The 27,379-nt window shown below is 34.9% G+C and overlaps 1 protein-coding gene across 1 annotated transcript in view; it reads right to left on the minus strand.

The window, feature by feature from the left end:
* Positions 1-27,379, minus strand: part of LOC142350937 (E3 ubiquitin-protein ligase rnf213-alpha-like) — a 147,274-nt gene that overhangs the window by 94,586 nt on the left and 25,309 nt on the right. Inside the window, exon 4 of the mRNA XM_075402994.1 lies at positions 20,369-20,534. Coding sequence (XP_075259109.1) covers positions 20,369-20,534 — 166 coding nt within the window. The remainder of the gene's footprint in view (positions 1-20,368; positions 20,535-27,379) is intronic.

Here is a 27,379-nt window from a genome sequence, read left to right on the forward strand (position 1 = left end):
AGGCGATTCAAGAAAGTTTGTAGTTCATTGGATTCCAATTAACTCAAATTGTAAAGAACGCTTTCACAAACCATTAACACTCCACAAGACTTTGAATTCAAACACAATTGCAGCAGCTCCCTTCAACGCTCACAAGCTCTTGCTTAAGACTGAAGTTTCATTGGTTTGTTAGACGCTTCTTAAACTATCGTTTGTTAACTAATAGAAGATGACGAAATCAGAAAGTCAACCGCAGTAGACGAAGTAATGAAAAGTAAGTTGCAATTATTTTTTCTATTCTACTTTGTCTAAATTTGTTCCTAGTAATTGCGGTGGACCAAGATTATCATATTACACGAGAAAGTAAAACGTTTCATGATTACCTTAAGTCTCACCCCTACACTTTGTGAATTGCGTTGACAATAAATATAATTTTCTCCCCGAAAAAAGTCATACCTTCGGTCATTGAATTATTCTGGAAAATAAATGTGCAAGGAATGGTCCAAACTGACCAACCCTTCTGAAATCTTCAAGCGGTTAAAAAACTTTGTCTGTAAACCAAAAGGTTTTCAAACTGTTAAAAAAATTCTTTTTCCAATCGTAAAAAAATTTATAATATACACTAGAAAAAAGCTTCGCTCCAGTCAGTTCCTAAACTCATTGCTAAAATTCTTGTTCTGCTCTGCGTTTAGCTGATTGCTCTGCGAAAAGTCTCATCTTTATTATATTTTTTAAAATACTAATTGTAACGTAATTTACTGACGCTATACATTTTGAAAAAATTAGTGTCTATAAAAATACGGCTTCAAACTTTCATGCTAGCAATTTTCATTGCCCGAAAAATGACTTTAAATCATATGAAAATTCTTAATAAATTAGCATGCTGCACCTTTCGCCCTGTCAGCCACCATTCGCCCTTCGCTGACCAAATCAGCACTAACAGAGCACAAGTCACTCATCACCAAACACAACTTTTAAAGTAAAATTATCAGCAACTTATTGTAGAGCAACCATCAACATTTGCTTTGGTTTCGCGGTTATTCTGACTCAAGAGGCACTGTTGCCGGACAGTCAACTTTTACTAATTCAGTTAGGTTAGAAATTCCCCCTTCTTCCTGTACATTTTGGTTCTGACAAAACTTTGTTTTCAAATTTGTAGCTTTCGAGGACAAATTAACGGTCAAATGAATTTAGCTCCCGAGGACGAAGTACAAATTAGATTTAGAAACATATATGCATGAACTCAACAACTCTCTTTTCACTATGATTCGTACAAATAACTAAAACTAACGAAAAATTTTATATACTAACGTGTAACAAACTTAATTCAGCTCATTCAGATTTTGATTTACAAAGGTCTATGTTTCAAATTTATGATAAACCTCAGTCTCCGTGTAGTCATCCACGAATAGTTTTTTCTAAGCCAGACAATTCTATATAATTTAGCTTTTTTTAACGATTTTCATATGACCACTGGAGAATCTATTCATAATCACAAATCTGATACCGGTGCAATTCGTTTGAAAGAGAAATTAAGATCCAGTGACAAAAAAACGGTTGATTCAAAACATTTTCAATTTAATGAGAGCTTTGAGTTCGAAACAGATCTTGCAATAAAGATTGACTATATACACTTTAAGAATCAATGGCAACTGCAAATTTTCACTGTAGTATTATTAAGCAATGACTTAAAAACTTTCACTAACGCCGATGAACAGTCGTGCTCTAACAAAAATCAAACATTCTTCAACTAGATGTTGATTATGATCAATCTTGGATTGAATTAACGCCACAGATAACCAAGTTAAGGGGAACTGCACTCTCTCAACCATGTATGTTCCAAACCCAAATTGCGAATATAGTCACTGCAATTATTCATGCTTCTAATTACACATATAAAGAGAAAACAGAATTCTCGATTTCTCTGACCTTCAACACTGATACAAAAAGATTCCTCAAAGCTGTACTAAGTCCCTAGTAAATAAAAGAGAATCGTTTTCATATATTTCAGGAGCAGATTATTTGATATCTTATTAGTTTCGTTTCTGATATCTATAATTCTTGCGAAAAATTAGAGAATAATAAGCATGAAGGAGATAATTAGCAAACAATGCAAGTTCCGGAACCTGAGAATGGTACTATTAGAGAAAAATTTACTAAGTCTCCACTCAATGAAGTGATTAATAGAATACAAGCCATACAAGCTGCATTTTTGAAAACAAAGCTGTTTACCAATATTTACCTAATGATGAGAATTATTGAGACGAAAAGAGAAACGATTACAACGTTCCTACGTTTCCAGAACAGTATAGCCTTAATTCCTCAAATTTTAATGTCATCAACTTATATGGTCAGTGAATGAGAAAAAACTGATTTCATTTATACTACTGACTGACTTTAGATGAGAACACAAAAAATGAGAATACTCTTAGAATTCAATAATAGTAGAGAATATTTGATTTTTAAGGAACTTTCTTCTATACCTAACGAACTGATAACTGTATTTCAGGAGGAGCCTATAAATGGTTGGCCCAGTTATTCTACGTTAACAATTTCTACGCATCAATCCAAAGTTAAAAAAACTCGAACAACTTTCATCATCAGTACAAATCACAGCTAATATTACTCCATCTACAACTTTCCGCCTTCTGTCGACCAAATTTTCAACAGTACAAACTCCAGCAACCAGTACTCTTACATCAACAGCTACTACATGATCTGAGACTAGAACTAAAACCGCAGAGACAATTGCGGAGAAACAACCACATAAAATTTATTGCAGAAGTATTCGACCCAGAGATACCTGTAGAAGAAAATATACCCATTACAAACAGTTTTGAACCCAACGGCTTAGCAAACAATACAGACACTCAATCATCACGACCAAAATTTTTAACTCTCCACATTACACAACTACACCCTGCAAAACCACCTTGCAAGAAAACATCAATCAGAAGTACAACCAAAAACTCCCGGTTTTACTGGACACCGGAACAACGATTCAAGTCTAACTTATAAGTGGCAACCAAACATCAACAGATTCAACCTCATCGGTTATCTGTCGCACAAGAAATCTAATCTAATAAATAGTTAAACTGTAGATGGCAAACAATACAAGTCCTGATTGATAATGTCGCAGCTAATTTCGCTCACCAGCTTTATACAATTTTTTAATGAGGAAAGCAAAAATTTTTCATAGAAAGACAACGCTCGGTTCCTTTATTTGAAAGAAGTAAATATCAAAAATTACCAACGTTTCCGCTTTTCTCGCATCTCCAATGAAAATACCGTAGATAATTCATAATTCGTTGAAAATATGTTGAGTCAGTTCGGTCGCTTCACCGTTCCCCTTGTTTTAAAACGGTAGTAGGTTCTTTTTTTTCTTAAAATCGAAAGCGTTTTTCTGTCATCTCTATTGTACTTTCTGGAGACTCTTATGTTTAATTACATGTCTTTCAACCCTTCAGCAGACGGCAACTACTTTAAAACTTATTGCGAGTCTGTTGATTTTATTGAATTGCAAATTATTAAATTTCCAAACAAACTTCTAGTCGAAAAAAAAAATTCTACACTCTAATTTCAGTCTATTGGACATTCGAATTAAAAGAAAATATTCTTTTTGTGACGAACAACAATTTTAATTAATTTCTAGTCTGCTTGCTCAGACTCCTAAATACGACTTGTTCGAAATTTTAAGGCTTATCCATACGGTGGAAATCCTTAGTATCGATAACTTTAAATCACTTTTTTACAATTAAACAGTTTCAATATCTGTCCTGCAATTTCGGAAGCGAGCAAAGTTTTGCTCTCCATTCGCCATTCGCCAAATAGGTAGCCTATTAGCTTATTCTTTTCATTGTTATTCATACTGAGTGTGAATAACAATGAGTATGATTTTCGTAAACTCAACATCTTAAAATTTGTAATGCTCCCTTCTAAATTGAACATATAATTCGTCACTTAGTTATACTTCTTCACTCATGAATGCGAAATATCTTTATTTGCAAGGGATTAATAAAATAAAGAATTTAAATGAAATTACCTACTGAATATAGTATTTTCATGAGTAGTTTTTGAGAAAAACCTAATTCTCTTGCTGCAACTAATTCTCTTGTCGTACTGAAGCCAAGAAAATCAGACCTGAAAAAAAGTTCAAAGAAAAAAAACTAAAGTTCTTCAATAATTTGATCTGAATCTCATGTAGAAGAAAGCAGCCTCTTCAAAAAAAATTTTGTCTACAGTTGCATTTTTTCAAACTTTGTGATTCATTTATATTACCTTATGATCCATTTGCATACACTAGAAATGAACCAAATAATTGTGTTTTCATTATAATTTGTACCTTTGAAGCAGAAAGGATTAAAACTAATGAAAAATAATATAGAGTAAAGGATACCAATCTTGATTCATCTCAGTCAGATTAATAATTCAGAGCTCTTGCTTCCAGCTTTTTCAGTAAGCCTCAGTCTCTGTGTAGTCATCCAGGGATAGCATACCATACTCCCTATGTTTCTCTAACTTTTAGTTTTATTGATAGCATCGATATGACCTCAGGAGAGCCCAATCACAAAAACAAATCTGATATCGGTGCTATTCATTTGAAAGATAAATTAAATTCCAGTGACAAAAAGCGGTTGATTCAAAACAATTTCAAACTTATGAGAGCGTTGATTACAAAAAAAAATCTTAGGATGAAGTTTGACTTTTTAATTTTTAAGAATCTTCGGCAACTGCAATCTTCTACTGTATAATTATCAAGCAATGACTGTGAGCTCGACAGCAAAATAAAAATAGCTGATCCCACATCTAGGCAAATTGTCACTGAAGCCGATGAACAGTCGGTCTCTGAAAAAAAATTGAACTTTCGTCAGCTAGATGATGATTACGATAACTCTTGGATTGGATTAACGTCACAGATAACCAAAGTAAGAGGATCTGCACTCTCTAAACCGCGTATTTTCAAAACCCAAATCGCGAATATAATCACAGCAACTATTCATGCTATAAATAAACATAAAAAGACAGAACAGAATTCTTCATTTCTTTGACCTTCAACACCGATACGAAAAGAGTCCTCAAAGCTGTACCAAGTCCCTAGCTAGTAAAAAAAGAGTCATTTTAATATATTTCAGCAGCAGATTATTTTAATTCTAGAACAACCTATCTGAATTTATTCGTTTCACCCGACTTCTTCAATAATAGGTTTGATGAAACCTTCGGGAAGATACAAAACACAATTGAGCAATGCCGGAAATTCTTTGATGCTTTCTTGTTCATGCAGCTCCTCGTAGTCATAATTCTATGTCTCACCAGAGCAATGCAATTTGATAGGATTACAGTGGGGCATTTTTTCGCATTGGTAAAGCAATCTTTGCTGCAATATTTGATCTGTTACTGGTTTCATTTCTTACATCTATAATTCTTGCAAAATTTCAGAGAATAATAACGATCAAGGAGATGATTAGCGAAAAATGCAAGTTCCGAGACCTGAGAATGCTACCATTAGAAAAAAATGACACTCTCTCCCCTCAATGAAGTGATTAATAGAAAACAAGCCATACAAGCTGAAATCTTGAGAATAAAGATGTTTAACAAAATTTACCTAATGAGGAGAATTATTGAGACGAAAAGAGAAACGATTACAACGTTCCTACGTTTCCAGAACAGTATAGCCTTAATTCCTCAAATTTTGATGTCATCCATTTATATGGTCAGTGAGTGAGAAAAACTGATTTCATTTATACTACTGACTGACTTTGGATGAGACTAAAAAAGGCGAAAAAACAATAGTTGCAAAACGACTTCAAGTGAAATACTCTTGGAATGGAAAAAGAGTAGAGAATACTTGATTTTTAAGGAACGTTTTTCTATACCTAACGAACTGATAACTGTATTTCAAAAAGAGCCTATAATTGGTTGGCCCAGTTATACTACGTAAACAATTTCTACGCATCAATCCAGTTTTAAAAAAACTCGACCGACTTTCATCATCAGTACAAAGCAAAACTAATATTACTCAATCTACAACTTTCCTTTCATCTATCAAAATATCAATAGTACAAACTGTAGTAACCAGTACTGTTTCATCAATAGCGACTACATGATCTAAGACTAGAACTAAAACCAGTGAGACGATTGCGAAAAAAACAACCACGTAAACAATTTATTAGAGAGGTTTTCAACCCACTAGGTAGCTTGAGCTTGAGCTCGAGCTAGCTAGCTGTCTTGAGATTGAGGTACCGGTAGAAGAAAGTATACCAAGGACAAACAGTTTTGTACCCAACGGCTTAGCAAACACTACATCACTCAATCATCACGACCAAAATTTTTAACTGTCCACATTACAAAACTACACCCTGCAAAACCGCCTACAAAACAACATCAATCAGAATTGAAACCATAAATCCCCGGTTTACAGGACACCGAAATAGCGACTCAAATCTAACCTATCAGTAGCAACCAAACATCAATAGGTTCAACCTCATCGATTATCTGTCGCGCAAAAAATGTTATCAACTGACTAGTTCAACTCTAGATAGAAAACAACACAAGTCCCGACTGACCACGTCGCAGCTAATTTTGCTCCCCAGCTTGATACATTTTTTAATAAGGAAAACAAAATTTTATCCCAGAAAGACAAAGCTCGGTTATGATACAAAGCTCTGTTGATGTTATTGAATTGCAAATTATTAAAACTTCAAAAGTTTTCTGAGTCTTCTTTTTTTTTCTTTGTATTCTCTCAGTTTAAAAGGTCTCGCTTTCTCTCTCTCAGTTTAAGTCTCATCGTTAAAATTCTACACTCCAGTTTCATTCCACTGGACATTCGAATTAAAAGAAATTTTTCTTTTTCTAACTAACAACAGGTTTTATTAAATTCTACATTAGTTGTTAACATTATCCATACGGAGGAAATCTTTGACATCATCAAATTTCGATGGCTCACTTTTTTATAATTAAGTAATTTCAATATCTGTCCTACAATTTCGGAAGAATTTCGAGCAAAATTTTGATCTCCATTCGCCAAATAGGTAGCCTATAAGCCTATTCAAATCATTGTTACTCAAACTGAGAAATTTCGTTACCTCAACAGATTAGAATTTGTAATTCTCCTTTCTGAGTTGAACATTCAATTCTTTAGAAAAATTTAGCGCTGTTAAAATCGTGACTGAGTTATACTTCTTTTTTGTTGAATGCAAAATTTTTTTTTTTTTGCAAAGGATTAATAAAATAAAGAAGCTAAATGTAATCATCTACTGAATACATCATTCTCAAGAGTAGTTTTGAAACCTAATTCTCTCCCTGTATTTATTTTCGTATTGAACCAAGAAAACCGGATCTAAAAAGAAGTTAAACGAGAAAAAAATAATTGAACTTTTTAATTTGATCTGAATCTCATGTAGAAGAAAGCAGACTCTTCAAAAATAATTTTTGCGTACAGTTGCTTTTTCTGGAATCTTGTGATCCATTTACATTATCTTCTGATCCGTTTGCAAACACTAGGGATGAACCCAATAATTGTCTTTTCATTAGTATACTTTGTACCTTTGAAGCACAAAAGGTTAAAAGTAACGAGAAAAAAAATGAATTAAAGGATACCAATCTTGATTCAGCTCAGTCAGATTTCTAATTCAGAGCGTTTTCTTCCAACGTTTTTTTATAAGCCTCAATATTTTAGCTTTATTGACGGCATCGATATGGCCACGGGAGAGCCCATTCACAAAAAAAATTTTGATACGGTGCTATTCAGTTGAAAGATAATTTACATTCCAGTGACAAAAAACGGTTGAATTGAAACATTTTCATACTTACGAGAGCGTTGATTACGAAACACATCTTGGAATGAAGTTTGACTATTTACATTTTAAGAATTTTCGGAAACTGCGAACTTTTACTCTAGAATTATTACGCAATGACTTTGAGCTGGATCGAATTATATTTTTTTGATTCCACATCTAAACAAACTTTCACTGAAGTCAAAGAAAAATCGTGGTCTGAAATATATTTGAATTTTTTTCAACTAGATGTTGATTATGATAATTTTTGGATTGAATTAACTCCACAGATCACCAAAGTAAGAGGACAAGCCTGCACTCTCTAAACCAAGAATAGTCATTCTCTAAATTGCGGATACAATCATTGCAAACATTCAATCTTCTCTTTGTACATTTAAGGAAAAGATGTATAAATATATATATATATATATATATATATATATATATAAATATATATACAAAAAAAAATCTTAGGATGAAGTTTGACTTTTTAATTTTTAAGAATCTTCGGCAACTGCAATCTTCTACTGTATAATTATCAAGCAATGACTGTGAGCTCGACAGCAAAATAAAAATAGCTGATCCCACATCTAGGCAAATTGTCACTGAAGCCGATGAACAGTCGGTCTCTGAAAAAAATTGAACTTTCGTCAGCTAGATGATGATTACGATAACTCTTGGATTGGATTAACGTCACAGATAACCAAAGTAAGAGGATCTGCACTCTCTAAACCACGTATTTTCAAAACCCAAATCGCGAATATAATCACAGCAACTATTCATGCTATAAATAAACATAAAAAGACAAAACAGAATTCTTCATTTCTTTGACCTTCAACACCGATACGAAAAGAGTCCTCAAAGCTGTACCAAGTCCCTAGCTAGTAAAAAAAGAGTCATTTTAATATATTTCAGCAGCAGATTATTTTAATTCTAGAACAACCTATCTGAATTTATTCGTTTCACCCGACTTCTTCAATAATAGGTTTGATGGAACCTTCGGGAAGATACAAAACACAATTGAGCAATGCCGGAAATTCTTTGATGCTTTCTTGTTCATGCAGCTCCTTGTAGTCATAATTCTATGTCTCACCAGAGCAATGCAAATTGATAGGATTACAGTGGGGCATTTTTTCGCATTGGTAAAGCAATCTTTGCTGCAATATTTGATCTGTTACTGGTTTCAATTCTGACATCTATAATTCTTGCAAAATTTCAGAGAATAATAACGATCAAGGAGATGATTAGCGAAAAATGCAAGTTCCGAGACCTGAGAATGCTACTATTAGAAAAAAATTACACTCTCTCCCCTCAATGAAGTGATTAATAGAAAACAAGCCATACAAGCTGAAATCTTGAGAATAAAGATGTTTAACAAAATTTACCTAATGAGGAGAATTATTGAGACGAAAAGAGAAACGATTACAACGTTCCTACGTTTCCAGAACAGTATAGCCTTAATTCCTCAAATTTTGATGTCATCCATTTATATGGTCAGTGAGTGAGAAAAACTGATTTCATTTATACTACTGACTGACTTTGGATGAGACTAAAAAAGGCGAAAAAACAATAGTTGCAAAACGACTTCAAGTGAAATACTCTTGGAATGGAAAAAGAGTAGAGAATACTTGATTTTTAAGGAACGTTTTTCTATACCTAACGAACTGATAACTGTATTTCAAAAAGAGCCTATAATTGGTTGGCCCAGTTATACTACGTAAACAATTTCTACGCATCAATCCAGTTTTAAAAAAACTCGACCGACTTTCATCATCAGTACAAAGCAAAACTAATATTACTCAATCTACAACTTTCCTTTCATCTATCAAAATATCAATAGTACAAACTGTAGTAACCAGTACTGTTTCATCAATAGCGACTACATGATCTAAGACTAGAACTAAAACCAGTGAGACGATTGCGAAAAAAACAACCACGTAAACAATTTATTAGAGAGGTATTCAACCCACTAGGTAGCTTGAGCTTGAGCTCGAGCTAGCTAGCTGTCTTGAGATTGAGGTACCGGTAGAAGAAAGTATACCAAGGACAAACAGTTTTGTACCCAACGGCTTAGCAAACACTACATCACTCAATCATCACGACCAAAATTTTTAACTGTCCACATTACAAAACTACACCCTGCAAAACCGCGTACAAAACAACATCAATCAGAATTGAAACCATAAATCCCCGGGTTACAGGACACCGAAATAGCGCCTCAAATCTAACCTATCAGTAGCAACCAAACATCAATAGGTTCAACCCAATCGATTATCTGTCGCGCAAAAAATGTTATCAACTGACTAGTTCAACTCTAGATAGAAAACAACACAAGTCCCGACTGACCACGTCGCAGCTAATTTTGCTCCCCAGCTTGATACATTTTTTAATAAGGAAAACAAAATTTTATCACAGAAAGACAAAGCTCGGTTATGATACAAAGCTCTGTTGATGTTATTGAATTGCAAATTATTAAAACTTCAAAGGTTTTCTGAGTCTTCTTTTTTTTTCTTTGTATTCTCTCAGTTTAAAAGGTCTCGCTTTCTCTCTCTCAGTTTATTTCTCATCGTTAAAATTCTACACTCCAGTTTCATTCCACTGGACATTCGAATTAAAAGAAATTTTTCTTTTTCTAACTAACAACAGGTTTTATTAAATTCTACAATAGTTGTTAACATTATCCATACGGAGGAAATCTTTGACATCATCAAATTTCGATGGCTCACTTTTTTATAATTAAGTAATTTCAATATCTGTCCTACAATTTCGGAAGAATTTCGAGCAAAATTTTGATCTCCATTCGCCAAATAGGTAGCCTATAAGCCTATTCAAATCATTGTTACTCAAACTGAGAAATTTCGTTACCTCAACACATTAGAATTTGTAATTCTCCTTTCTGAGTTGAACATTCAATTCTTTAGAAAAATTTAGCGCTGTTAAAATCGTGACTGAGTTATACTTCTTTTTTGTTGAATGCAAAATTTTTTTATTTGCAAAGGATTAATAAAATAAAGAAGCTAAATGTAATCATCTACTGAATACAGCATTCTCAAGAGTAGTTTTTGAAACCTAATTCTCTCCCTGTATTTATTTTCGTATTGAACCAAGAAAACCAGATCTAAAAAGAAGTTAAACGAGAAAAAAATAATTGAACTTTTTAATTTGATCTGAATCTCATGTAGAAGAAAGCAGCCTCTTCAAAAATAATTTTTGCGTACAGTTGCTTTTTCTCGAATCTTGTGATCCATTTACATTATCTTCTGATCCGTTTGCAAACACTAGGGATGAACCCAATAATTGTCTTTTCATTAGTATACTTTGTACCTTTGAAGCACAAAAGGTTAAAAGTAACGAGAAAAAAAATGAATTAAAGGATACCAATCTTGATTCAGCTCAGTCAGATTTCTAACTCAGAGCGTTTTCTTCCAACGTTTTTTTATAAGCCTCAATATTTTAGCTTTATTGACGGCATCGATATGGCCACGGGAGAGCCCATTCACAAAAAAAAATTTTGATACGGTGCTATTCAGTTGAAAGATAATTTACATTCCAGTGACAAAAAACGGTTGAATTAAAACATTTTCATACTTACGAGAGCGTTGATTACGAAACACATCTTGGAATGAAGTTTGACTATTTACATTTAAAGAATTTTCGGAAACTGCGAACTTTTACTCTAGAATTATTACGCAATGACTTTGAGCTGGATCAAATTATATTTTTTTTGATTCCACATCTAAACAAACTTTCACTGAAGTCAAAGAAAAATCGTGGTCTGAAATATATTTGAATTTTTTTCAACTAGATGTTGATTATGATAATTTTTGGATTGAATTAACTCCACAGATCACCAAAGTAAGAGGACAAGCCTGCACTCTCTAAACCAAGAATAGTCATTCTCTAAATTGCGGATACAATCATTGCAAACATTCAAGCTTCTCTTTGTACATTTAAGGAAAAGATATATTTCGGGATATATTTCACCTGCAACAGCGGTGAAAAAAGAGTCCCTCAAATGCTTTACTAAGTCACTATTAAGAAAAAAGAGTCATTTTCGACTATTTCAGGGATAGATTGTTATAGTTCTAGAACATTCTATCTGGATTTATTCGTTTCAACCAACTTTGAATAATAGGTTTGATGAAACCGTCAGATGATACAATATATAATTGAGCAACGCGGAACACTTTTTGCCGCCTTCTTCTTCATTAGGCTCCTCATAGTCATATTTCTATGTCTCGCCAGAGCAACGCAAATTATAAGGGTTACAAGGGCATCTCTTCAATTTGGTGAAGCCCTTTTTGCTGCATTATTTTGATATGTTATTGGTTCCGATTCTGACATCTACCTTTCCTGCGAGAGTTCAGAGAAAATAACGATAATGGAAACAATGAGCGAACAATGGAAGTTCCGAAACCAGAGAATGCTACTATTTAAAAATAAATCATTCAAATTTCACTCATTTATGGAATTAATCGTGTACAAGCCATACAATCTTGAATTTCGAGAATAATAGTGTTTACCATAAACTAACTAATGATGAGAATTATCGCGACTAAAAAAGTAACGATTATAACGTTCTTTCATTTGCAATAGACTATAAGGTTAACTCCTCAATTTTTTATGGTCATCAATCTATATGATGCAAGAATGAGAAACAATGACTTCATTTTTACTTCTGACTGACTTGCAGAATACAAAACAAATAAGAAAATAGAATAGTTGCAATACAATTTCAAAAGATATACACTTAGAATTTGATAGTAGATAATACTTGATATTTAGGAGATTTCTTCTATACCAAACATCAACAGATTCAACCTCATTTTTCGGTCATCTGTTCCAAAAGAATCATTATCTACTAACTAATCACACTCTACATGGCAAACAAAACAACTCTTGTTTGACAACTTCAGAGCCAATTCTGCTCATCAGATTGATACGTTTACATATGAAGTACAGCAAAATTTTCTCACCGAAAGACCAAATTCGTTTCAACAACTTGCTATCATTGTTACTCAAACTGAGGATTTTCGTAACCTCCACATATTAGAATTGGTAATGCTCCCTTCTAAGTTGAACATTCAATTCTTTAGAAAAATTTAGCTCTGTTAAAGTCGTGACTGAATTATGCTTCTTTATTGTTGAATGCAAATTTTTTTTAATTGCAAAGGATTAATAACATAAAGAAGTTAAATGAAATCACCTACTGAATACAATATTTTCATTAGTGGTTTTTTAGAGAAACCTAATTCTCTCTCTGTAACCTTTGTTGTATTGAAGCCAAGAAAACCAGATCTAAAAAGAAATCAAAGAAAAAAATTAATTGACTTTTTCAATTTGATCTGAATCTCATGTAGAAGAAAGCAGCCTCTTCAAAAAAATTTTTTGCGTACAGTTGCATTTTCTCGAATCTTGTGATCAATTTACATTATCTTCTGATCCATTTGCAAACACTAGGGATGAATCCAATAACTGTCTTTTCAGTATAATTTGTACCTTTGAAGCACAAAAGGTTAACACTAACGAGAAAAAATATAAATTAAAGGATAACAATCTTGATTCAGCTCAGTCAGATTTTTAATTCAGAGCGTTTTCGTCCAACTTTTTTATAAGCCTCAATATTTTAGCTTTATTGACGGCATCGATATGACCAAGGTAGAGCCCATTCACACAAAAATCTGATACCAGTGCTATTTAGTTGAAAGATAAATTAAATTCCAGTGACAAAAAACGGTTGATTTAAAACATTTTCAAACTTATGAGAGCGTAGATTACGAAACACATCTTGGAATGAGGTTTGACTATTTACATTTTAAGAATTTTCGGAAACTGCCAACTTCTACTCTAGAATTATTAAGCAATGACTTTGAGCTGGACCGAATTATATTTTTTGATCCCACATCTAAACAAACTTTCACTGAAGTCAAAGAACAAGTCGTGCTCTAATATATATTCGAATTTTTTTCAACTAGATGTTGATTATGATAATTTTTGAATTGAAATAACTCCACAATCATCACCAAAGTAAGAGGACCAACCTGCGCTCTCAAAGCCAAGAATAGTCCTTCTCCAAATTGCAGATACAATCATTGCAACCATTCAAGCCTCTCTTTGTACTTATAAGGAAAAGACAGATTTCGGGAACTATTTCACCTTCAACAGCGGAGTTAAAAGAGCCACTCAAATCCTTACTAAGTCACTATTACGAAAAAAGAGTCATTTTCGACTATTTAAGGGAGAGATGGTTATTATTCTAGAACATTCTATCTGGAGTAATTCGTTTCAACCAACTTTTTTAATAATTGGTGGGATGAACCATTCAGACAATACAATATATAATTGAACAACGCGGAATATTCTTTGCCGCCTTCTTCTTCATTAGGCTCTTCTTAGTCATATTTTTAAGTCTCGCCAGAGCAACGCAAATTATAAGGGTCACAAGGGCATCTATTCACTTTGATGAAGCTCTTTTTGCTGCAACATTTGATATGTTATTGGTTCTGATTCTGACATCTATATTTCTTGCGAGAGTTCAGAGAAAAATAACGATAATGGAGATAATGAGCGAACAATGGAAGTTCCGAAAGCAGAGAATGCTACTATTAGAAAAAAAATCATTCAAACTCCACTCTTTGATAGAATTAATAGATTACAAGCCATACAATCTCGAATTTTGTGAATAATAGTGTTTATCGTAAATTAACTAATGATGAGAGTTATCGCGACAAAGAGAGTAAAGATTACAATGTTCCTACATTTGCAATACAGTATAAGGTTAACTCCTCAGTTTTTTATGGTCATCAAATTATATGATGCAAGAAGGAGAAAGACTGACTTCATTTGTACTACTGACTGACTTTGGATGAGAATACAAAACAATTCAGAAAATAGAATAGTTGCAATACAACTTCAAAAGATATACGCTAAGAATTTGAGAGTAGAGAATACTTGATATTTAATGATATTTCTTCTATAACTAACAAACTGATACCTGTCTTTCGGAAGGAGCCCTCAAACGGTTGGCCCGGTTTTAATACGTAATCAAATTCTTACTTGACTTTCATCAACGGTACAACCAACAACTCATATAACTCCATCTCCAAACTACCAGTAAAACTACCGATAGCAACCAAACATTGACTGATTCAACCTCATTGTTCAGCTATCTGTTCCAAAAGAAAAATTATCTACTAACTAATCATACTCTACATTGCAAACAATACAAGTCTTGTTTGACAACATCACAGCCAATTCTGCTCATCAGCTTGATACGTTTTCTTATGAAGTACATCAAAATTTTCTCACCGAAAGACCAAACTCGGTTCAACTACTTGCAACAAGTAATATCGCAAACTTCCAACGATTCCAATTTTCTCCCACCTCCAATGAAGATAGTTTAGATATTTCATTATCAGTTGAAACTAGATTGATTCAGATCAATCGCTTCCTTGCTTTAAATTGTGGCAACAAGGAACTCGTTTGATTTTTATTAAACCGAATCTGCTTTTCTCCCATCTCCATTTTAATGTCAGGAGATTCTTAAGTTTGGTTACGTGTTTTACACTTCAGTAGACGTAAAAAACTTAAAAACCTATTGCAATTTTGCCGATTTTATTGCATCAAAAGTTATTAGAATTTCATAGGTTTTCTTAGTCTTCTTTTTCGTTTTCTTTTCTCTGAAATAAAAAGGTCTCTCTCTTCTTTTCTCTCAGTTTTCTTCTCTTAGTTAAAATTCTACACTCCGATTTCATCCATTGGACATTCGAATTAAAAGAAAATATTCTTTTTCTGACAAACAACAACTAAAATGAAATTTCCTCCGATTCCATAATACGACTTGTTAAAAATATTAAACCTTATCCATACGCAGGAAATCCTTAATATCAGTAACTTTAAAATTTGACGGCTCACTAATAATTTATTACAACTAAATAAATTCATTATGTGTACTACAATTGCCAATGCGAGCAAAAATTTGATCTCCATTCGTCAAATGGGCAGCAAATAAGCTTGTTATTATCATTGTTATACCAGAACAATTTATACCAGTCTCATCACATAATATTAGCCACATGCGCCCGATTCAAATTAATTCAGTTCCATAGCTCCGTTAAAATTGTCACTGAATAAAATATTTATATTTGCAAGATATTAAAAAAATTTGAAAAAATAATTGAAATCACCCACGAAATAAAGTATTTTTCAGGAGTATAGTTTGAGAGCAACCTAATTCTCTCCCTCTATCTAACTTACGTCGTTTTGAAGCCAAGAAACTTTTTTTGCATATAAACCGTGAAAATATCATTTAAATATTACAAAAGACAATTTTTCAAAAAATAAACGCAGCTGTAAAGCGCTTGAGGTAACATAGTAGCTTTTATTTCAAGTATTACCACTCAAGTGGGGCGAACAAAAAAGTGAAAAAAAAAATGACAAAAAACAGGTACTTATAAACTCTTCTCGGGTTCTTCCTTTTACTCGCAGGAAGTAAAATGAATTTTAAAATATCCAGCGTCAATAACTTCTGGTTATACTCATTTTAAGCAAAAAACCTTCAACTCAATAGGCAAAGTATAAATGTACAGGGCATGGTGACTTTTTTGGAATCAAAAAGAGCACTCAAATATTCCCATTTATAGCATATCTTTCCTTATCATCTGTATTTTCTTTTGGCACAAACACACAAAGTTAATGTTAATTTTTTACCCAGTTGTTCAAGCAAAACTTATATCCTGTCATACAGATGAGAAAGATATTTTCAAGCCATAAATAATTTAAACATAAAAGTGTCGACGAATAAAGCAGTTTGAAGTATAGAAATGCAGTCCGCGCTATCTAAGTTTGATTCAACACTTCAGTAGTTGTTGCCGATTTTATTGCGTCAAAAGTTATAGAACTTCAAAGGTTTTCTTAGTCTTCTTTTTCGTCTTTTTCTTCTCTCAAGTAAAAAGGTCTCTCTTCTTCTCTCTCAGTTTACTTCTCTTTGTTAAATTTGTACTCTCCAATTTCATTCCATTGAACATGTGAATTAAAAGAAATTATTCTTTTTCTGACGAACAACCATTGTAATGAAATTTCCTCCGGTTCCTGAATACGACTTGTTATAAACTTTAAAGCCTATACATAAAGAGGAAATCCTTAATATCCTTAACTTTAAATTTCGGCGGCTAAATTATAAATTTTTACAATTAAGTTAATTCATTTTCTGTCCTACAATTTTTTGCTAGCAAATTTTTTGATCTTCATTCGCCAAATGGGTAGCAAATAGGCTTTTTCTTGTCATTGTTATTCATACTAAGAAATTTCAAAACTTCAAATACCTAGAATTTGTCATGGTTCCTTCTGAATTGAACAACCAATTGTTTTGAACAATTTATAACCATTCCCATCACATGATATTAGGCACGTTCGCCCGATTCATGCTAATTCGGTTCCATAGCTCCGTTGAAATTTTCACTGAATAATACTTCTCTACTCAAGAACGCGAAATATTTATATTTGCATCCTATTAAAAAAAATAAAGAATTCAATTGAACTCAACAACGAAATAACGTATTTTTTCAGGAGTAGTTGTTGAGAGCAAACGAAATCTCTCCCTCTAACTTAGTCGTTGTGAAGCCAAGAAAATATTTCGCATAAAAAAACCGTGAAAAATTCATTTAAATTTTTCAAAAGACAAAATTTCAAAAAAACCCAGCTGTAAAGCGCTTGAGGTAACATAGTAGCTTGTATTTCTAGTATTACCACTCAGGTGGGGCTAACTAAAAAAGAGAAAAAAAATGACAAATAACCGGTATTTATAAACTGTTCTCGAGTTCTTCCTTTTACTCGCAGGAAGTAAGATGAATTTTAAAATATCCAGCATCAATAGCTTTTGGTGATACTCAATTTAAACAAGAAGTCTTTGACTCAATAGGCAAAGTGTAAATGTAAACGGGACGGGGGTTTTTGGGTTATTACGTTTTTGAGTTAAATTTGTAGAGTTGCAGAGTGTAGAGTAAATAAAGAACCATTTGCCACGCAAAACTGAGCCGGTATGAATGTTCGCTTGGGAATTTTTTTCTACAAAAGAACAATTTTGTTTCATTTTTCGGTATCTTGGGAACATTTTTTCATTACCCTTTTTTTCGCTCATAGTCATTGAATGCGTATCATTTGAGTGGATTCAAGGAAAAGTTTAAAAAGGAACAAAGATTTAATTCCAAGCAATTATTTTTTGGATAATTAATATTTTCTCCTCGCGTATTTTTCTTCGTTAGTGTTAAATTTGACAGTTTGGCGAAACTATCGTTAAGAACATGTCGACAATCAATCAGCTCTGGTTTTCCCAAAACTAAAACAAAAGCTGTTATTTCTTCCAGAGTTTGTGGGAGAAACTTATCTTTTTTCATTGGAAACTTTTCATAGTAACAGTTTATATTGATTTCTTACTTCCAAGAGCATGTCCTTTGGTAGTTTCAAGATTTTTGACCTGTTCCAAGACGCCTAGAAAATAATGTTTGTTTAACTTTTCGACTCTCAGCATTTTTAAGTAAGATAATGAACTTTTCTTTGCTCTGCTTTTTTCTACAATTTGTCTCTTGTTGAAAAAATGGACTGTTTTATTTAATCTTGCGCCAATGAAATTACTGTTTCGAGGCCACATTTCTGTTCTCAAGTTCTGATAAGATCTGATAAGGTGATATTCCGGCTGTCATATTTGGCTTCCTATTAATGTTTGAGACAGTTTGCATTTCAAATTGACTGAGTAGTAATTTCGAGTAAGTTGATTTAAATTGCTATCCAACCAATGACAGGTCTTGGAATGTAATGAGAATCTATAGACAAATAATATTGATTGATATGCAGTTTGCTCAGTTGTTTATGGCGACCCGACAAAAACTGATGAGCGGCAGAGAAAAAAATAGACTTAATGAAATTATTACCTTTTAAAGACTAGAAATTCCTCAATTCAAATGATTCCATTGGCTGTGCGAGTACAAGCTTAGCATTTTTGAGGTAGAAACTTTGTTTTTAAGTTTAAGGATTTGCCTGCACCTGCATATAACGCTATTACTCCTGAGGGCTGACTAAATTGTGTGCACATTGATCATAAAAGATGTTTTCTAGATGCGCTAATTGTGGAACGTTGGCTGGCATTTTCAACAGGCAGAGACACGGTTTCTGTGTATCTGATGGCAAAAATAATTTTTTTTCTGAGTGCTCATTGCAAAGTCTTTGGATTTTGTGAACGAGGCATCTCGGCACAAAAACGCTGTTATGGTTCGCCTTCTAGTGCTGCTGCTTTTGATTGGCCAGGAAAACTAGGTTGGCGGAAGCTGCTTTGTGATTGATGCAGTTGCTTGCGTTCTTAGCTGTCCGAAAAAAATAGTCTGCTGAAAGCAGCTTGCAGCTGGTTGTTGCTGCTTGGGTTCCTGCTTACCTTTACAGATAGGCTGGAAAAGCAAATTTTCACTCGTTGTTGTTGTTAGTTTTCCTTCTTTGTCAATGAACTATATTTATTGGTCACCTTCTGGCTGGTTGTTGTTGCTGCTACCCTGTCTTTCTGTGAAAACTGTTCTTTTAACGCTGCTGCATACTGGTTACTAAAGCTGGATTTCGTATTTGGCCAGTAAAATTCGTTGCAGAATGCTGCTATATGTTAGTTGCCCCTGGAGTTGCTAACTGGTTGGACAACAATGGACAACGGATCTCTTCCGTTTGTACCCCCATTACTTTACGCAACCCCAGTTACAGAGCACGTGTCATTACATCGCAAATCCTTATGTAAAAATATGGCACGTGAATTTGGGGGGTGTAAAGAATATCCACCCACTAAGCTGGGGGGACAAACGGAAATGATCCGGGAAAACTACTTTTGGCTTGAGGTTGGAGAAAAGTGCTTGTAGTTTGCGATTGCGGAAACATGTTCTTGGAACATTGTTCTTAGCTGGGGTCACCGGTGCTTGGGTTCTGGACTGGCAATAAATTATGCTGGAGAAAACTGCTGTTGTTTGCATGCTAGTGCTGTGGTATCAACTTGGTCAGGTGAATTGGGCAGGGAAATGCTACCACTGGCTGATTGGTGCAACGCAGAATGAAACGCTTGATAGTTCTTGAATCAGCTGGTTAACATCGGAGATCAACATCTGCGCGTTCGTTGGGTTTATCAAAACATTGGCTGGATTCCATAACTGCCTGGTTGGGAGTGCCGTCTTCCAAAAAACATTTGCGATTCAATTAGTTTTGATAGAAAGTATTCTGAGGATCATTTGATTGCACAGGAGTTACTATTCGCCTGCGGCCATAAGCTTTTGGCTCTGCCTGATCCGTTTGTTTGGAAAAAGTTGGCAAATGTGGTATTTTTTCCAAAAATATTTAAAACAGACAAGCAGGTCTATGAAAAAATGCTTGACACATAAAAAGAATTTTTCTTGACAGTAAGTAGGAAGTCTATGTGTGTTTTCTTTTTTTGTGTTTCAATATTTTTTGAGTTTTCAGTAGTCAATTTTTATACCTAGAAATTTGTACAAATGAAAGCTCTTGTTATGACAAGCTTCATTTTATATTTTCTCAGGAAGACAATTAATTTAAACGAATTCAGAGAAATTAGCATAGTAAAAGTTTGGTCGTACTTGGCATGTGTTTCTTAATCCACGTAGAAAAACTGAAGTGGTCAGTGAATGAGATGAGTGATGGGACATGGCGGACAATGCGAATGGCCCCATCCTGCCACAGCTCGTTGAAAGGCTGATGTCTTGTATTGAAGTCTACAACGTTCATTTCCAATACCGCTTCCATCTGAATTAACACAGAAAAACTGCTAAAATATTAAATCTCTATTGTTTTTAGCTTAATAATAACTGTCAACACATGGCCGTTATCGCCATCGAGAATTCATTTGCCATCGAGTATTTATAAAATAAGGTGAAGCCGATTTATTCAAAAAAAATCGAGAGAGCAATTGCAACCAAGTGCTAATTTATATATTCAACTCTCGTTGCGATAACAAAGGTTGCATTATTAACCAATAAAACATTTTTGTTAGCGCCCGATGGAAACTATTTGAAATCCTGGGAAATCGCGGCGAAATTACGTTTTGTCTGTACGCATGCTCAGGATTTTCCCCAAAACAACGGGAAAAGAGTGTAAAGAGTGTAAAAATAAACAAAATTACACCCCAATTTATCCGCTTAATTACGTGTGGACGGGTGTAGTTATAAGGGGGTAAATTAAAAAAGGGGAAAAAGGTAGTGAAGATTGATCCCCCAATCTTCCCGCTGTCCGACAAGTAACTTTCAATTTCTGCATTAACCCTTGCGCAAACTGATAATAGCATCTCGGATCTTTCCGTTTGTGCCCCCCCCCCCAGTACGTTATGCCCCCCCCCCCCCCCCTGTTACAGAAAACGTGTCATTACATAGTAAATCATCAAGTAAAATTTTGACACGTGCGTCTAGGGGTTGCAAATAATATGCGCCCACTAAGAGGGGGGGGGGGGGGGCAGAAATGGAAAAGATCCAGCATTTCACGTTTCAATTTGGTTATAATGAGTATTTTGATAAGAATCAAATACTCCCCAATGCTCCCATTATCCCCCTATCTTATATCGTTTTAGCACCCTAATGTTAACCCCCCCCCCCATCTTACTGGATGGTATTATTACATCTTACTGGATGGTATTTTTTGAGGGTGGGGGAATCAAAATCCAACCCAGCTCCCACCAAACTCACTTTTAACCCCATAACCCGTATTATCTCACCCCCTTTTTTGGGGTGGGGGGGTGCTGGATAAATTTTCAAAATACCCCCCACCCCACTTTACTCCCCCATTACCCCCCCCCCCCCCCCACCCCTATTACCCCCATAATCTTAATCGTTTTAGCCCCAAAATCCCCCCAACAAAAATTACGTCTGTTTTGGGGGTATTTTGTGGGGTAAAATCTGAACCCCCCCCCCCCCCCCCCCTATTAACCCCCATTACCCAACATTAACCCCTTTATCTTCGTTTTACCCCCATAGAAAAATTCCCTACTCCTAGATCAGTTTGGGGGTAATCAAGGGGAGGAGGGGTAATTTCGACACGGGTAGGGCAACTAATGATTTTTTAATATTTTTTCAATGCTTTTGATGCTTGCCGTTTGCGATAAACCAATAACGTTCCAATAAGCTTAAATAAACTGAGTCTAATTCTGCTGCTAGCTTTAAAGAAATATGCATGATGCAAAATATTCTGTTTCAACTAAATGCATGTTCTGTTTCGTGATAACATTGGCATGATATTATGTTTCCTGCTTACATCTGCATAATAGTCTGCTTCCTGATTACATCTGCATAGTTCAACTCTTTTAAAAATCTCAAACTGAGATATCAATAGCGCAATTATTACGTTGTTTGATACAACTTGAATTTTTCTATCGTTTGATACTTCTATCCAGATCAACCCCTGATCCAGATCAACACTCACCACTGCATCGGAAAACAACCGGATACAACAAGGCCCTAACCCACTTTTTCTAGCTAGATCCAAAATTTGTTGTACCACTACCGCCTTTTTCGGAGACCATAAACCAGAGAACAAATACATAATTGGTCTAAACAAAAAATAACAGAATCATATAAAATAACACCAGTAAAAAAACAAAGAGCGCACGAATTACTTAAACAATCAAAGGTCGCCATGTCGTTTGAACTAATAATGGTCGAACAAGACAAACTAAACTTCCATTCCAAAGCAGCCCTCCACGCACGAGTCAAAGCAAATCTCTCACCGTTTATCTGTCTAGCAATTCACTATAAATGTAATCGATACACGATCAACACAGCAGGATATTTTGTTTTCTATAATCCTCACTCAGTATTATCTAACAAACGCCGTAAAAAATCAAACCTTAGCCTAATTTTTTTTCCTCCACACTACCTTTAAAACAGTCAATCACCATTGACAAACGCAATATGCCAATTCCAGTTTTTGGAGTACAAGATCTAATTGTCTCACATTATGACTGCTCTCCACAACATATCACAATTATGCCGTATTATTAGCTCAAAAAAATTGCTGATTGTAATATCAAACTTGTCGATTTTCAAATCCTACCTACCCAAGTCGCAATCATTTCACAAGTTCGAACAATTCAAATACAGTCGTTTGCCTTATATTCGGAACAGAGAAATTTATTGCCATAAAATCTCGCTTAAAAGAGTTCACAGGTTTGATCACGATAATTGGTATGTTAAAAAAATGGAAAGATCTCTCTTCCCAACAGAATCTGAAATTCGTAAATAAAATTTGCAAGGATTGGCAATGTAAACATGGATCACTATGCTCCGCTTTTTATACAGGTTGGCTTACACGCTCGCATGATAACATAGACGCCAAACAATGAGGTTTTTAATTAGAACTTTATCGCCCTATCTATTTTCAACACGGTAATCTTGTCTAAAATCAGAGGGAGAAAAATTGAATCCGAATGCCACAGATAACCCTTGAGCAAATTGTCCAGGACAAAATTCAACAACTAAACGTTTCATCATCCACAAACTAGGATGGTCATCTCAACTGACAAATATCAAACTCAATTTTGACTTAAAATAAGAAAGAATATTTTACGAGGAAATGCGAAATAAAAGAAGCATTGAAGGGGGTACTGTCCCCCAAATCACGCCATTAAACCATTAAAGCTACTGTCATTTGGGAACCGAAATGATTACTGTCCAATTTTCCACGTTGGCAGATCAAACACCCGAACGACAAAATATCTCATCCCCCCTATATGTACTCGAAAACCAATGTTTCGAAATAATACCTATCTGTTATCAAAACAAAGTCAAAATTGTTAAACAACACACTCTGAAAACAGTACCTTGGTCTATTAAAGCATCCTGCAAAGCTGATAATTTTCATCAGCAATTCAAATAAGACGCGGATAGCGATGAAACATAACGCGTAACGGCTTATCCATTTAAAGAGCAAAACCATGTTAAAACATTCACACCGATGAAAGTAAAGTGAAAGCCCCTTTAACGAAATTAACTTTACAGCACAACAACTCGGCATATATAGCCTAAGAGAATGGACTAACTCAACAGATGAAATGCAATTTAACCAATTATTAGATGATGTTTGGGGGGTATTTTGTGGGAGTTAAAAACCAAAAACTCTCACTATTACCTGCCATTAACCACCATCACCCCCTTAATCTTACATCGTTTTACCTCCATAGACTACTACCACCTACTCCTAGATCAGCTTGGGGGTAATCAAGGGGAGGGGGATAATTTCGACACCGGTAGGGAAAATAGTGATTTTTTAATATTTGTGGATGATTTTGAAGCTGGCCGTTTGCGACAAATCAATAAGGTTCTATTGAGCTAGAAAAAACTGAGTCTGAGTCGGCTGCTGGCTTTAACGAGATATGCACGATGCCAAAATTTCTGTTTCATCTAATTACTTGTTCTTTTTCGTGTTTACGTCGGCATAATATTCTGTTTCCTGATTACATATGCATAATATTCTGTTTCCCGATTATATCTGCACAATTCAATTCTTTTGAAGATGTCAAATTAAAGAATCATTAGCACATTTTTTTATTTGTTTGATACAACATGATTTGTTCTACCGCTTGATACCTTTATCCAGATAAACCCCTGATCCAAATCAACACTTACAAATGCATCGGAAAAGAATTGGATACCACGCTGACCTATCTCTCTTAACCTCTAAATCTAGATTTTCGGAGACCATATTACCGGAGAACAATTACATAATTGGGCTAAACAAAGAATAACAAAATCATTTAAAATAACACCAGAAAAAAACAAAGAGCGCACGACCTACTTAAACAATCAAAGATCACCTTATCGGTTGAACGAGCCAAACTAAATTTCCATTCATAAGCAGCCGCTTCACCCATCTTTATAGTCAAATCGAAACCCTCGCCATTTATCTGTCGAGATTCATTCTAAGTTTAATCATTGAACTAGAAACATAGCACGATATTTGGTCTTCAATAATCCTAACTCAGTATTATCTAAAATATCTATTAATTAGGTAATCATACTCTTGCCTAATTTATTCTTTTCCTCCCCACTACCTGTAAAACAGTCATTCACCATTGACGTAATATATCAATTCTAATATCTGGAGTACCAGATCTATAGGTCATAAATTTTGATTGCTCTCCGCAACTTATCGCAAATATGCATTATATTAAAATCAAAAAAGTGTTGAATGTGAGATCAAACCTCCAGATCCTATATACCCAAGTCGAAATCTTTCCACAATTTCGAACAATTCAAGTACAATTGTCTGCTTTATATGAGGATTTATACAGAAAATTTTTGCCTCAAAACCTCCCATAAAAAAGGCTACAGGCTTTGTGAGGATAATTGGTATGTTGACAATATGGAAAGACCTTTCCTCTCAACAGAGACTGAAACTCGTAGAAAACTTGTCAGGATTGGCCTTGCAAACAAACATCAATATGCTCCACTAATTTTGCTGTTTGATTTACTCAACGGTCCGCGCTGGCCAGCTATTATAGAAGCCAAACAAGGACGTCTTCAATTATATCGATATTGCCCTTTGCTTTTCAACATGGAAATCTTATCTACAATCCAAGGTATCATAAATGGACCCGGAACGCCACAGATAACCCGTGGTCAAATTTTTCAAGGAAAAAACCAACATATGAATATCAAGTCATCCACACACTAGGATGGTCACTTCAAAAAACAAATATCAAACACATTTTTGACATTAAATCAGAAAGTACATTTTACGAGAAAACACGAATTAAAAGTAATACAGCTACTGTCATTTGTGAACCGAATGGTTACTGTCAAACGTTCCAGGTTGAGAGGTCAAATATCCGAATGATGAAATGTCTTATCCCCACTATATGTACTCGAAAACCAATGTTTCCCGAGAAGAACTGTCTATTACCAAAACAAAGTCAAATTTGCAGACCAAGTAACACAGAACACAATCCTTTTGTCTGTTAAAGCACCATGCAAATCCAATAGTTTTGATCAGCAAGTCACACTAGACTCGGATAGCGATGAACCATATCGCCTTACGCCTTACCCAATCAAGGCGCAAAACCATGTTAAAATAATCACACCCAATGAAATCGAACGCGGCTTTACACAAATCAACTTAAGAGCACAACAACTCGACATACAGCCTATGAAATTGGACTAACTCAATAGATAAAATGAAAATTTACCAATTAGTAGATGATTTCGTAGTGAATTTTGAAGCTGCACGAGCAGTAAATTTTGCAGATTTGGCACGCAAAGCACATCTACAAGCTGAGTTCTCACAGTTACAGAGCCAATGCCCATATTATTATAATAAAAATCATTAATGGCAGAGAACTCACACTTTGTCATCTTGACTGGCTAGACCGTAATAAGGGAAACTGTTTAAATGACTCTGTTAACAGAACCTTTGTATACCCATGGTACGTATTAAAAGATTTAGTCATCATCTGGAGAGTATTTAATTTCCTTCATTGTCTCTTTGGCTTATTTTGTTGCCCTTTTAGCGTATGCAATTTGAAAGCTCTTTTAGGACCAAATATCCCAATAGCAAAATTAAATCACTACAGGTTTTTCGGAGTATTCTTACAAACAATTTTCCATGTAACACAAACAGATTCAAATAATTGTAATCCAGCATCATTCAGGAAAAAAAACCAAAGCACTCCGTTGATGCTATTACCCCACACCATCAAATTGAATTGAGTTTTTTACACAGAAAACTTGAGAAACTCCATAAAAGAATTTCATTTCCAGCACACAACAACTTTAACAAATGAAGAGCCTCAACTCTCCCCACATCAAATTATAAATGGTGTGGATTACCAGTAGAATCACAACCGAAACCCAACTTTCAATCACTACACCTTCACACCTTTAACCTAAAAGATGCAAACGCTCACATGCTCTATCACTCCCTGCAAAACTCATTGTAAACTCACAATGTACCCGCATCTATGCTTTTTATATTAGTGAAACACGGGTGTTAACCCACCAACTTCTTATGACAGAGGTTCACCGATTGCTCCCAATGACGAACCGATGGAGTATAACCTCATCATGCTAGACGTTAACGACTTTCTTCCCTCCCCATGATCATGACGCTGTTATCGGCCCCACCAGTGCCAGAGCCAGTTTGTGAGATGAAGACACCGGCCTTCTTCACGATTGCTCTGGCATCTTTGCACCTATTCATAAACCCTCTGCCGGATGAATCCTCTGCCTTCCCCCGACACTTCGTCCTTCTCTTCAGGAGATCTACCGCTGTTTATCATGAGTGACTCAAGCTCACCAACAGCAGTAACGGGACCTTTCAGCTCATCTCAAGAGCTGTTACTCCGAGGAAAACAGCCAACACATCCGCTTTCACAACAGCTTCCACAACAGCTGACACAACAACCACTATAACCCTCACAACACGTCTTGGGTAGATGAAGTAGCAACAGCACAGTCTATCCACTCGACATCAGAAACAGTGGTCCCCAATTGATCCTGCTCTCGACGAGCGCCTGGCACTCACCCCCGATCTCAAACCCTTGTCGCCCCCCCCCCCCAACACAGATGTCTATATCGACATTGCTAACAGTCAAAACTCAATTTCCAAAT

Source organism: Convolutriloba macropyga, chromosome 1, assembly GCF_964194025.1.
Source record: "Convolutriloba macropyga chromosome 1, txConMacr16.3, whole genome shotgun sequence".
Classification (NCBI taxonomy): Eukaryota; Metazoa; Xenacoelomorpha; order Acoela; family Convolutidae; genus Convolutriloba; species Convolutriloba macropyga.